General features: G+C 49.6%; 1 protein-coding gene across 4 annotated transcripts in view; it reads right to left on the minus strand.

Annotated features, from left to right (window-relative positions):
* Positions 1-14609, minus strand: part of PER3 (period circadian regulator 3) — a 36988-nt gene that overhangs the window by 5571 nt on the left and 16808 nt on the right. For 3 of the 4 annotated variants that reach the window (XM_080920729.1, XM_080920731.1, XM_080920732.1), the window contains 10 exons: positions 14234-14339; positions 13387-13515; positions 12856-12985; positions 7423-7555; positions 6574-6686; positions 6262-6429; positions 4171-4401; positions 2868-3541; positions 1281-1383; positions 153-336 (listed from right to left, as the gene is read on the minus strand). In XM_080920729.1, the coding sequence (XP_080776855.1) occupies positions 153-336; positions 1281-1383; positions 2868-3541; positions 4171-4401; positions 6262-6429; positions 6574-6686; positions 7423-7555; positions 12856-12985; positions 13387-13515; positions 14234-14339 (1971 nt within the window). The remainder of the gene's footprint in view (positions 1-152; positions 337-1280; positions 1384-2867; positions 3542-4170; positions 4402-6261; positions 6430-6573; positions 6687-7422; positions 7556-12855; positions 12986-13386; positions 13516-14233; positions 14340-14609) is intronic. The other variant, XM_080920730.1, reaches the window with a different exon arrangement.

A 14609-nucleotide genomic window follows, 5' to 3' on the forward strand; every position in this document is an offset into this window, starting at 1 on the left:
CGAGTGCTAGACAGCAAGAACAGGCTTCCACACGTGTGTCATGGCACACTCATACATGAACAAGCCACAAAATAAATGGTAATATGAAACCTTTAGAATTAAAGAAACAAGTCGTCCAAGCACCCAGCGGGGTTTGCGGAGCGCTTCCATACCTCTCTGGCACCTGGTACGTCATGAGAACATGCTCTGACGTCCGTTCTATCATTCTCCAGATGGACTCTCCAGCCGCCCCGGGGGAGACTTCATCTCTCTGTCCATCCTGTGACCTCTGTCCATTTTCAGAGATTTCAGAAGTGTAGTCACTGCTACTGAAGTACACGCTGCTGACGCTGCTTCCTGCCAAAGATCGACAAGATTAAAGACACCCGTCAGAAGTTTGCTTGCCACAGAGGCCGTGTACCAACTGTGGCACCTACCCGCCCATCTCAGCCGCAGCAGTTCCGGAGGGTGTTAACCAGACACTGGCCAAATGACCTTCCAATTTCAAATGGCTCACAGCATTACCAATCATAGGCCCAATAACCGTCCATACAATGTAACCCCAGTAACTATCCACACAATGCGATCCTCTTGAGCAACAGAAAGGAAGACTACCAAGGTATAATGAGGCTCAATCTTAACAGCGCTACTCCAAGAGACTTTCCATGCAAGAAGCTCTCACACCGCACATACAGGATCTGAAGCGGTAGAAAGCACACCCGTGTGTTAGGACCGAGGCTGACTGTCAGGCTGACTATAAAACAGCCCCACAGGCACACATTTGAGCACTTGGTCCCCTGTTGGTGGAGTGTACCGGGAAGTGGTAGACCCTTTGGGGCAGGATGCTTGAGAGGTGGATCACTGCGGGCTAGGAATTTGAAGGTTATAGCATGGCCCCGCTTTAGGTCTAAGCTGTTTCCTGTCTGCTATGCTGAGGTCCTTCAGACCAAGATGGTCTAGCCTCCGCTCCTTCCTGGCCACCATACACTGTACCTACAGACCCATGAGCCCAAGCAAATCCTTCCTCTTGTAAGTTGTTTCAGTCAGATAGTGTCTCAGCAGTGAGAAAAGTAACTCACATGGGCTGTAAACGGTTACAGAAGAACTTTCTAGAGCAACAGGGATATTCTAGGTGCCTGTAACAGTTAAGGCAACATCAGCTTTGTTAAATCTAAACCTGCCCCAAAAGGAAAGGAAGCCTTACAGAAAGAAGGGGGGGACTTCCTTTCTATGCTGGTGGGGTGTGCAATTGGACGGAGTGATCTGGTGACAACGCGAGGCTGTTTGTTCTGGGCACCTACCTGAGGCGGTTGCAGACGGAGACTCTTGCTGCGCTGATGCTGTGGCCAGCTCACCCATGGCACAGTGACGGTTCCAACTGCCACTGTCAGCTGAAGGACAGAGCTGGAGGGAGGACACAAAGCTACTGAACACCCTGAGAGTTAGCGGCCGGCAGCATGGGCTTCCATACACCCGTCATCTGGACATAACGTGGACACTGTATGTGTTCTTGTAAAGACACAGGAGCCAAGGTCAGCATATATATGTTTAAAATTCATATTATTAGGTCAGCACGATTGAGTGAAGGCACCCATTTCCATGATGACCTGAGTTTGGTCCTCAAAACCTACACTGTAAGGAGAGAACCAATTCCCCAGAGCTGTCCTTTGACTTCTACATGGATACCGGGGAACATGAGTACACACAGCCGTAAACAAAATGTACTTAAGTGGGAAGTACTCATGTGTCTATGTGTATATGTGTACGAGTGTGTGCAGATGTCTGTAGAGGACAGATAAGAACTTTGGGTCCTTCGGAGCTGGAGTCAGAGGGGTTTGCTGGACAGCTGATGCCGGGCTGGGATATCCTCTGCTTCTAACCACTGAACCGTTTACCCAGCTCCTGAGCTGCTGTTGTCTTATTTCCAAGCTCCCTAAACTTTATGCACATAAGCTATCAAGAGCAGTGACCGGGGAGACGGCTCATCAGTCCGGAGCCCTTGGTGTGCCTCCAGGGGCCCTGGGGCCCGGTTCCTACCACCCACACTCTGCAGCTTACGACTGTCTGGACCTCCAGTTCCAGGGGACCCAGCTACGTCTTCTGGTATGCCCCTGTAGCACACCACATACATGTGGCAAAACACACCAGAACGCAGGAACGCCAGACTCTGAGGTTTAATTTAAGATACATCTCAAAGTGCTTCTCTAAGTAAGAAGTTTGGAAAGTTCAAAATAATTTACCTAAAACGTTTTCATTTGAAAATGGCATGTCTAACCATGGAAGGACAAGCTGCCTTCCCTCCGACTGTGCAGACCCTGGCTCCTACCTTATCCACACGCCCCCACACTATGTGCATAAACAGGAAAGCAGGACTTCTACATCTCAAGGGCAGCCTGGTCTAGACAGCGAGTTCCAGGACAGCCAGGGCCACACAGAGAAACCCTGTCTCCAACAAACAAACACAAACTGTTTTTTTGAAAGGCAGAAAAATCTGTGAAAAACCTCCCCAAGCATTGAGAACAGAAGATTCCTTGGTCTCCAGTCCACAGCGGACAGGGACACATTTCTCGTTTGCACAGAGCAGAGCTTAGTCCTAATCACAGCAGTGGGGCCGACCACCCAGCACGGCGAGGCTGTTGGTGCCTAGTTCTGGCTTGGTGAAAGGACCCAGGCTTTCTCAGGCCCTCGGCACCTCACTCACATGACAGCTGCACCCACACGACAGCTACACCCACACGACGGCTACACTCACATGACGGCTGCACCCACATGACGGCTACACTCACATGATGGCTGCACCCACATGACGGCTACACCCACATGACAGCTGCACCCACATGACGGCTACACTCACACAACGGCTGCACCCACATGACGGCTGCACTTACATGCTTAGCGTCTGGGCCAGCGCCTCTTCCCACCGCGTCTGTGGACTCTGACGGATCAGGCGCTTCTTCCTGGAGTAAATTTAGCTGCAACGGTGAACTGCTCCGTGAGCTAATGAACGGATGCTCTCCGCTGTGTGTCTCCCAGCTCTCCTCCACTCTCCTCTGGCTGTGGTCTGAAGACATTGGTTCCAGGTTTGGGGCTGTTGCTGGTACTAAGGGTGCCATTTGAGAAGAGTCTGTGGCCCCCAGGAATGCTGGCCACAGGGGAATGAGGGGGGTGTTGTGCAGGAAGATGGTCATGAAGTTATCCAAGTAAGCAGAAGGGAACGTGGAAACAGACTGAGGGCCAGCGGACAGAAGTGGACATTCAGCTGCTGCTCCCCCGGCTGTGGCATCCCCTACTCCCTGAGAGGCCATATGTTGGAGGGGAAAAGAGGGAGGGAGATGAGGGGTCTGGCTGGGAAGTACTAGGGCTGAGGGGAAAGCCAGGCCTGCGGCACAGGGGAAGGAGATAAGGGAAGGGCTCCAGTGCTGCACATCTGGAAGGAGTCCTCTGACATGGGGAAAGAGGTGGGCACTGGGGCCGCTGGTGTCCACGGGCATCTGCAACTTCTTCCGTTTGAGCCTCCGTCTCTCACTTCCAGGGCATCTGGTGTGCTTAGAGGTGGACCCTGCTGATGAGAAAGGAGGCGGCGTGCTACAGAGGAAGACAAAACTGTAGAGAAAGTCATTGCAGGGAACTGTATTATCTCATGAAGCAGCTATTCGCCAAGACTTTCACAAATACAAGAGTTGTTCTAAACCAACAAGGTTTCGAGGTAAAAATTAGTGTTCTAAAATCACCCAAATCCGGCACTTTAGCTGGTTTTTTCTGATTCGTATTAGAGCTCCTTCGTAAGCTGTGGAGTAGGGAAATCACCCACTGCCCACCCTTCTCCTGGACTCAGCTGGCCCAGCACAGCCACAGGGGCCAGAGCTGCCCACCTGGCCAACCACAGCCGGAAAATACCCAGAAAAACACACTGGATACGATCAGACGCCCGTTACTCCTCCAACTGTAAGGATGTGTGCAGGAAGTGTTAGATAAGGGACAAGGATAAGGACACAGAAAGCGTCAGTGGGTCACGAACAAGCGTTCTACCCTTTTATACAGAGGCCTTGAATGTCTGTGGATTGTGTGACAGTGTGTCAGACAGTTCTTCCTGGAAGCAATCTCCCACTGACACAGGAGGACAGTTCAGCCTGTGTACGATTGATTTCTACTAATGTAAAGATATCAGGGGCATTCTCTAAATGTAACTACCTTGAACACAGGAGTACTTAGCATGGTTTCTGCTTTCTTGCTGAAGATAGCAGCCGTAGGGCGAGGTCAGGATCTTTTCCCGGAACTCGTCAACATAGTTCTGCTCTTCCTTCTGCGTGTGCGCGGAGAGGACGGCCGCGGTGAGCCCCACGTGTTCGAATCCTTCTGCGGTCAGGGGAGAGGCCTCTGTTCTCAGGGCCCAGGGCTCACACGCTCCGGCAACACTTTCCGCTGGGATCACGGCAAACAGATCAATTATAACTAATGGCAACTGTTTATTTTTATTTTGTAACTGCCCCTCAACACATCTCTACAGACATAGTTGTTGGAATATAAAAACTTCATCGGTACAGCACAAAAATTCTTCTTGTCTTCCTTTACTTATATATTACTATAATAATACACAGACAACCATTTAGACCTTGATTTACAAACATTTTCCACATTCTTACATTTTCAGATTTTGGGTCAAAATTATTAGTTCTGAAACAGAGGGTGGGACTTCCTAACTAATCTACCTGTCCTGAGTTCATCGGTCTCTGAAGCGCCAGATTACAGGAGCGTGCCATGGCATTCAACCTTTGAATTTCTTTCTATCTGTTTTTCAGAGACAAAGTCACTCTATGTAGCCCTGGCTGTCCTGAACTTGCTAAGCAGACCAGGCTGTTGTTGAATTTGCAGAGATCTGCCTGCCTCTGCTTCCTGAACTCTGGGATTAAAGGCGCACACCACTGTCCCTTGGCTCATTTTAAAAACAGGTAACATCCTCACATGATTCAAACACCAGGTTTTAAAAATTAGTTTAGCACATTCTTCCTGTGCCTTCCACAGACCACAAATCTTCTTTTCCTTCTCCCGATGGAAAACCATTCTTTTCCTGCCCTTCTGGCTCCTGTGCGCACAGACAGGGAGCACAGTGCAGAGGGTCATCTGCTGCCACCCACTCTGTCTTCTCTGAAGAGGCACTCATGGACGCTAGCCTCTGGCTCAGCTCCACTTCCTACTCCTCAGTGCACATCTCACCCTCTTGCACACAGCAGAGCACCCACTTTATTCACACGTACAGGCGCACGCACCTGTATGCGGATTCTGAGTCGCTTCTAGAGTTACTTCATTCAAGAAAAAAAAATCACGCTGGGTGCTGTGCTGGGTTTCCTAGCACCCTTCCCACCTCTCAAAGCTATGCAATACCCAGGTAGCCTGGCCAGGCTTGGGCCCACACCACTTCCAGAAATGGGCTCTCACTTAGTCTGAGTCCACATAAGTGCTGTGGCCGGCAGAGCATCTGGGACCAGACTGACTTTCGTGCCTCCAACAATGAACATAGTGGACACAGATATGAAATAAAAGGTTTCGGGGCCCTGAGCCTAAGGCAGAGTCTAATCAACTCAAGAGGAAAGGCTAGAGTGTCCAGGGGAGTGGCAGAGAAGACAGGGACAGAGAGGCCTCCAGACAGACAGTACACTCCCAACCCTGGCACTCGGGAGGGTCTGCCTTGAGCTCGTGAGTGGGCGGCAAGACAGAGGGAAGGACAGCTCAGGCTTGAGGAGCAGCACTTCCTCTCTTGGCCAGATGAGAAAACCCCATTTCTGGCTGCAGATGGCTCAGCAAGTATTTGACTTGAATTTGGTCCCCAACACTCAACTTCAGAGACCTCACCTACCAAGTCACCGTGAAAACCCAGAGTCTAAAGGGCACGAGGCCTTGAAAAAGTCCAACGATTAAGGTCAGAGTAGCTCCCTGAGTAAGTAAGAATGCTGTGAAGGGTGTGTCCACTGACCTAGCAAGTCAACACAAAAAGGAACACACGTGTGACCCATCAAGATGACAGTACACGTTCCATGTGTTAGAGGCACCTTTAGAAAAGATGAGTGAAAAGGGGATGGAGAGACGGCTCAGAGGTTAAGGACACCCACTGTTCTCACAGAGGACCCAGGTTTGGTTTCCAGCACCCACATGGAGGCTCACATCCACCTGCTATAGTTCTAGAAGATGTGGCGCCCTCTTCTGGCCTGTGTGGTCAACAGGCACACATACACAATGCACATACACATATGCGGGCAAAGCGTCCGTACACATAAGATACAGTACCTGGCTGTAGGGGCGGGACCCGGTCAGTGCTGCTGCTGCAGCTGCACTGGCTTACGCCAGACGCCACACTTAGTGCGGCGGTGGACAGGGTCCGTGCAGCACCTCCCTCGGCGTCTGTGGACGGGCCAGTTGTTTCCTGTTTCGGCATGTCCAGGAGCTGTTCAGTGTCTGGTGATATGGATGGGAAACAGATGGTGAACGCCAAGCGGAAGCTTACGGGAGTCAGTGACTGACCATTTAAGTCATTAGCCACCTAAGGGAAGACACCGGGACCCCTGAACTCAATGGCATCACCCAGTCCAGAGCACTCACTCCCGCTGCTGTCCGCCTCCGGGTTTGGCCTGGCTTCTTCTGAGGATGAAGATGTGTTTGTACGGGAGATGCACTTTCTTTTCAGGGCCGGGAGGCTGTAGCTTGTCAGATACCTACAGTGGCAGAACCGGGCTGAGTCTTCTTATTGGCTGCACCAGGCCACTCCCCCTTCCATGCTTTGCTTCTGCCACTGAGGCCCCATGGGGAGAGTGGGGAGAACGGGGTGGGGAGGACGGGGTGGGGGTGGGGGACTTGGCCCTTTCTTCTTGGATGAGGTCAGGTCTCGACATCCCAGCCTGGGTTACTAGCTTAGGTCTCGCTTCCTCTGTTCTTTGGTCTTCACATCCTGCACCGTTGAACTCTGACCAGCTCAGGCGTTCACTATCTACAGCTCTCTCAGACAAGAGATGCAGTGTCTTATTTTCTGTGTCCCCAATAACGGTCAATAAAACTGTGAACTGTATGTAACAGGCTAACAGAGAGGACTCAGCACCACTGCCCCCGGCAGCTCCAATAAACTGTGAACTGTATGTAACAGGCTAACAGAGAGGACTCAGCACCACTGCCCCCGGCAGCTCCAATAAACTGTGAACTGTATGTAACAGGCTAACACAGAGGACTCAGCACCACTGCCCCCGGCAGCTCCAATAAACTGTGAACTGTATGTAACAGGCTAACACAGAGGACTCAGCACCACTGCCCCGGCAGCTCCAAGAGCTCCGCGTGCAGCAACCGACCCTATCATGTGCAGTACGAAATCAATCCTGACATCTCTCAACGTGCCATGTGGCTCCACGGTGACTAAGGCCTCCGCCTAGAAATGACACCACCAAGACCTGCACTTCTTACCTGATGACACTGTCAATACAGTTCATCTGCTGATAGGACGAGCTGGGCTGCTCTCGCCGCAGATCGCCACCGGAGCAGGTGCCTGCGCTTTTGTTTTTCAGTGTCTGAGAGGAAGAAACGTCCTTCCGCTCATCTGAAAGGAAACGGAAGGAGATGTGTTAAAATGTTTAGCATGTAGTGAGAAATAGTCATCAAACTGTAGTAGGCTCGTAACACACATTTACACAGTATCACGCGGCACATTTAACATCACTGAACATGAGCTCAGATCTAAATGACCGACACAGAAATATCAGGGAAGAGAATATGGCACAAAAGCAGCTACACGCAATGACTACATTGGTATTTTTTTAAAAAAACAAGCGAAGCGTGTGTCTCAGGCAAGGATTTACCAATGCAACTCTCAGATGAGAAGTTGGTGGGGGACGCCCAGTGTTGGCTAATACTACTTATTCCAACTGGCTATGACACCTAAATGCCATGTGCCCCTCCCCCTGGGCAGCACCTGAGTCGGTGAGTGGGCACGAAGACCGGAGTAACCGGTGTCACACACATCTCCTGGGTTGCAGGGTGCGGCACAGAGCACTGCCAGTGCTGAGCCTCGACGGCGCTGACGGCTGTGGTCCTGCCGTCTCATATGCTGGCCACCACAGCCAAGAGGTGACAAAAATAATACTGTATTGACTTGAATTTGAACTTCTCAAGTGTGTCTAGTGGCACAGGCGTGGAGAGAGGGGGAAGCCAAGAGAAGTGGAAGCTCCTATAAAGAAGATGGAGCCCAGGGAAGGAGGCAGGAAGCCCTGCAGAGCGTGCTATGGTTGGCTGGCAAGAATGGCAGGGTTCCGGAGGGAGTGTGTGATTATGTCATGACTAGCAGGCCTGTGGCCTCGGCTGCTTCTGTTCTTAGTGACAGGCACTTCCAGCTGGCCTGGAGAGCCGAGCTTAAATGGCTTCGGATAGCCTCCTTTCAACTCTCCAGAACGGCAGGAGCTTTTGTGCCCCATACCCCTCCCAGGAGCTTCCACAAGCTCCACGATGATGTGATAAACCGTAAGACACACAGCGGAGGAAGTGTGTTCGCTGAAATGAAGACTGCATTTTCACTGCCCTATCACTGGCTGTAGCTGTTATTTCAGGATCCAGCCCAGGATCGCAGTGATGCTGGTCCTATCTTAACTCTGCTGGAACCCACCTTGACTCAGTCTTCTGGTCTTTTGTCAGTAAGACAGAGTCATTTAACCTGTTCGTTATAAACCAACACTATCATGGTGAGTTTTGTTACTCAAACTGTCTTAGCCTGAGCTACTTTGTAGCTCTTCCAAGCCCCCTTCTTCCTGTGCCCTTCCGATGTCTGTCTGTCTGTCTGTTGAATATCTTTACACTCTGGCCCTGTTCAAAAAACATACAGCCAGCAACCAAAATCTTGGTGTTAGGCGAGTGTCTATGTTTTCTCAGTGGTCAGCGCTGATTATACAGGTCTGCATGTTAACCCTTTGTCCATCTGTCCATCCACCTATCCAGCTGAATGCCTTCTTCCACGGGCTTCTACCCTGGTCCAGGAAAATCTACTCCAGACTTCCTCCTTTCGTTACTTACAACTTGTTCAGGAGGGAAACCTTGTTAGCTTACTCGCTACAGCGTCTGCACTGGTTTGTCCAGCCGGAGCACACACAGTGATACACACCAGCCTGGGTACGGACATGGGCCACTTCAGTATTCTCTATTTGGCATCTAGCTGAAATATTTTTCTTTCTTCTCAAAGCCACTTGAGCTCACCTCCTTGAACATGGTTCTGCTATTCCCGCTTAGCGGATTTATCCACACGTGGTCTTGGGTTCTCTCTACATTCTGGAATGGGACTCATGTTCATGGTTCTTGGCAAGCACATGGATTCTCCCAGCTACCCCTTTGTAGGCAGCTCTTCTCCCCTTTCAATCTCGGTGCGTATCCCCATCACTGGTCTTGCTTCCTGTGCTTTCAGCACATGAGGTTTTTAGTTTCCTGGAGAACAGGTTTGAGCAGAGGGCTTTGCACCTCCCAGACAAGGATTTACTACTCTCAGCACTGCGGTGCAACCTCACAGTTCTGCTCCGTCCCACATCGGATGTACAGCATCTTTGTCCAGGGAATACACGCTGTCTGCCTACCCAGCGCCATCCTGAGCTGACTGATTCGGCATCACCAGAAAGAGCTAGTTCTTCCTGAGCTGTTTAAGGTCAGCAGTAGATGGACTATCACGGCGCCTGCTCACCCACCATCCTCCATCCAACTTACACGGTGCTCAGGGGTCACCTCTGTGATTACATGCTTTCAAGGGCAAAGGCCAACGATGGATGCTCCCCAAGGCTCATCCAGCACGGGGCAATGGAGCTGCCATGGTTTTACTTGTATGTCATCGATGAAGAGTGCTATTTGTAGTCAGTTATCTTTCATATCACTAAAAATAAAACTTGGGCTGGAGAGGTGGCTCAGTGGTTAAGAGCACTGGCTGCTCTTCCAGAGGTCCTGAGTTCAATTCCCAGCAACCACATGGTGGCTCAGAACCATCTGTAATGGGATCTGATGCCCTCTTCTGCTGTGTCTGAAGACAGCTGCAGTGCACTCATATATAATAAATAAATCTTTCAAAAAATAAGTAAAACTTATTTTTTATATATTGTCCAGTAATTTTCACTCCTTAGGTTTTGTTTATTGGATTTCCTCCCTGATAAGAAACCCCTGGGTCTGGAGAGAGAGATGGCTCAGTGGTTAAGAGCGAGTCCTGCCCTTCCAGAGGAACAAAGTCCCAGCACCCATGATGGGCGGCTACAACTACCTGTAATTTCCGCTCCAGGGGATCCAACACCTCTAGCCTCTATGAGCATCCATACTCGTGTGTGTGTGTAAGTGTGCATGCGCACACACATATTAAAATAAATTGTTAAACAAACGAAAGAAATTCCTTGGCATTTCTGGTAGAGAAGTGTGCTGTCAAATTCTCGGTTGATTGACAGATCTGATTCTGAAGGATTTCCCACCAGGTACAGAACTCAGTTGACAATCTTTCCTTTGAAGATGCAGTTTCCAGTCTTCTTGTATGATTTCTGGAGATGTGCTGTTACATCTTACCTGTGCCCCCCTGTCCCCTGCCGCCTTCAGTGATGTAGACCGATGTTCTTTGAATCTGAAGAAAATTTTGACTGTTACATCTTCAAATACTTCTTCTAGGATCCCGATCGATCCCATATTAGATAGTTTGATGTGAGCCCTGGACAGGAACTGTTTCTGTTTCAGCCTGAGTAATCTGAGTGAGATCCAAAGCAATCTATCCTAGGGCTTACTGATTCTACCTTCTGGAGAGTTGATGGCACCCATTTTACAGGTCTTGATTTGCCGAAACCTTTTGATCCTATGTACACATGAACGTTAGTCTCTTCTGACTCGGGTCATATGAACATTTTAAAAATCACCGAGACACTTCAGTGGGAAAGCAGGCAGCAGATACACACAGTACCTCCAGCCTATCCCGTTTCACTCGGCCCTACCGCTCGGTTCCTCCTCAGAGCCGGCTTTGCTTCCTTTGCCTATAGCCTTGCGATGAACCATTCCAAGCTACTGTCCTGCATTTCCACCGCTGTGTTCGAGTCTTTTCCCAGTGCCCACTTTGTCTCGTGGGAAGTGAGGGCTCCCTTCTTGTCCTGCAAGCCCGTGCAGAGCAGCGGAGCCCGAGCAGCCCATTTCCCCGGGAAGGCCCGAGTAGTTCTGCTCAGTAAGCCAGTGCAGCAGCCCGGTGTTTCCAGCTTGCTCGCCCCCCCCCCCCCCGAGCCTCTGTTGGATTCTACACTGATGTCTGCTGCTTCAGGACTCCAACTGGGTGAAGAAAGGTTGTGGGTTTGCTGTCACTTTCTAGGTGTGAGGTGATGCTCTTTATTCATTCCTGAGCAGACAATGTGAAGGGGGTCAGTGATCTTAACACAGGTGGTGGATGTGCCGATGTTCACTTAGTCCTAGCATGTTGGAGGCTGAAGGATCTTTCTACCTCAGGAGTTTGAGATAACCCGAGTGATGTAGCAAGGCTCTATAAATGTGATAAAAGAAGGAACTACCTACGTTCCTTTTGCTGTCTGTCCTTCTGTCACACCAGGAGAGCTTTTGCTTTTCCTTTGGAAGATGTGGGGGATTCAAGCTCATTCTCAAAATCAAAGTCATGGCCCTCACTGACTACCGTCCCTTCTTTACTCACGTGTGACCCTTTCCACACTCTGAGGATCAACACCTTCCTGTTTGAAAACCATAATCTCAAGGAAAAGTAAAATCTAGGGAAGAGAGGGTCTCATTTTGCAGTTCTGGCTGGCCCATTACTCACTAGGAAGAGCATGTTGGCTTTGAACTCAATAAAGATCTACCCACCTCTGCCTCCTGACTGCAGGGGTTAAAGGTCTATACTATGACACCAGGGGATCTCAGAAACATGCACATACAGTATACAGTATCCAAGGCTACGTAACATGTGAATAGTAATTTGTGTTTTGGGGGTGGCGATGTTGCTTCTCTGTGCATGTGTGAGTAGAGATCAAAGGTCGACTTTGGGTGTCTGTAACTGTCCACTTGACTTTCTGACATAGGACCCTATGGAGCTCACTGTGTTGGGCAGACTGGCGGGTAGTGGGTCCCTGGGATCTGTCTCCAGAGCTCAGCAGCACGTGCGGCCACACGTGGTGTTTACGGGAGTCTTAGGGGTCTGCGCTCATGCTCATGGCCACGCAAAATCACCACAGGTCCTCAACAACCTCGTCACTGTCGGTACCACTCCGACAAGGCAACTGCCACCGCTCTGCATTTGACAATGGTAAATAAACACCATTATAAAATCTACATGATCAAAACCCACGGTTTCTATAGGAAACTTCAAGAAGGAAAATGAAAGAAGACTGAGTTTAAGTTAACAGCGATCCCTGGGCAGAATGAACAAAGGGCTTGGAAGTCAGTCAGTGCCCAGAGGGTTAGGGTTAGGGTTAGGGTTAGGGTTAGGGTTAGGTGAGACTGCAGGAGAGTGCTGTCCTGGTGAGACCCTGGCTCTGTTCCCAGCGAGCCAACCCAGTCTCTGCAATGCACCTCTTTTGCTGCTTCATAACCAGGCTAGCTTTCAACATAATGCCGCAGAAGAGAATCCACTGGTCCTACTCCTGGAGTGAGCCTTACCTCACATCTGAGAAAAGGTGTAAAGGATCAATGTTTTCCGCTCAGTCTATGTAATTCTCCATTTGTTTGAAATGACAAAAAAAAAAAAAGGATCATTTCAATGTTCGTTATTATATGAAATGTATTAAAAATTAACTTCTTCAGGGTTTAAATAGTTCAGAAAGGAAACAAGCTAAGAATCTGATGGTATCTTTACTCAAGTGTACTGAGCTATAATGTATGAGAGTGGCTGGGGCCGCTCTGCCAACTCACCGCCACCCTGTGGTTCCACGCATGTCCCCATCGCTGGCTTCACCGATGACCGGGCCATCGACTCGATGTAGAGCTGTTGGCCCACATTCTTAATTTTGCTTACACTGGCATAGACCTGCTGCAGGCTCATCTTAGGGAGAAGAAGTGGAGGTGTGTGTGTGTGCACACGCATTAAAAACACAAACGATACACACCAAGCTTCCGGTTCCCTGAGACATGACTAAAAGCACTCCTCACTTTAGTTCCAATGTGCCGCGAGACACACTGCCACCAATCAGACTGTTCCACCCGCCTACCCACGGTATACTGCGCTCAGAAAAGCACAGGGTTCTTACGGTGTAGCCCAGCTGGTCTCCGACTCTTAATCCTGACTGCTCAAATCTTGTATTTATCTATACCCATTCCAACCATTTTCCTCAGTAAATTAACATTTGTAAACGACAAACAAATCCTAAGATGTCACCAGGCACGGGACCGCCACTGCCATGGGACAGAGGACAGCACCTGCGCCAGGCTGCATCTGCCACACACCTGCTCCTGATGGGCTTCCTCTGCACAGTGTCCGCTTGACTCACTGGACGATGTGATGCTGGCCTGCTGTTCCTGTGAGCCGCTGCTGCCCAGGCTCCCGTAGCCGCTGGATGCAGTAACATGAACCGGCTATGAGGAAGGGACCAGTTCGGTCACTGCTCCGCCCATGGTAAGGACCTTGTTTCTAGTCTACAGTCACCACACAGTTAAGAGCTTCCTCAATGCTACAGTGGGTGTGGAGGGGCTGACGCTGCTAGCCGCCTGCTGGTGTCAGACACTCCCCAGTGCTTCTCCGCGCTCTGGGCAGAGTCTAACTTCTTAGTCTAGGTGGGAATTACAGCAACAGGTACTTTTGGATGTTATAACTGACTTTTCTAAAATCATAAATAATTCAACAAAATAAACTTTATTTCTTTAGAGTAGACAGAACATGTGAAATAAAGAGATGACTTTTTTAAAACCTCGGACACGTCGTGAACCCTAGAAATCTTATAAAAGACATTCCTGAAAACGGCTGCCTCACATGCTATGGGCACACGGCTCATTTACTAACACAGCACCTCAACGGCTGTTCTTTTCAACAGGAGTTTCCTGTTTTTCCCTTAGCATGACAAGAGATACCGAGACCAAGCATATCGCTCCTCAATTTTTAAAAACCGAATTATCAAGAAAACAAAACAAAACAGAACAGAACTTAGCCCACAGAAGCGAAGAAGAGAAAAGTGTGTGAGGTGGAGAAACAGGCTCCTCTCTCCTCGCAGGGGGTTCCTGCAACTTCACTAGGACTGAGCCAACATGGAGCACAATTTTGGGAATGACGTCATTTTAAAACAACCTCCCACTTTACCTGCAGGAGAAGTTTGTGGATTTGTTCTTGTAATTCTGTGACACCTTTGTCGTTACTGGCTGCCCTTTTTATTCTGGTAGCAAAAACATCTTCATTTAATGGGCTCCTATAAAACGCCAGTGAAGCAACATGTCACGAAACAGACTCATTTGACATGGAGACTAAAACGCTTGCTGGGGACCATTTACAGAATTAGTTATGTCTCAATGAGACAACTCCCTGACTCTAAATACAGAACGCATGGAGCTAAAATTCCCAAAGAAACAAACTAGATATATTACAGCCCCTAACCTGCACGGTGCTAGGGTTCGAACATAGGACCTTGCACATGCTGGGAAAACATTCCACAACTGAACCACATCCCCAGCCCTTGGTT

This window comes from Micromys minutus, assembly GCF_963924665.1.
Source record: "Micromys minutus genome assembly, chromosome: 9".
Taxonomy (NCBI): domain Eukaryota; kingdom Metazoa; phylum Chordata; class Mammalia; order Rodentia; family Muridae; genus Micromys; species Micromys minutus.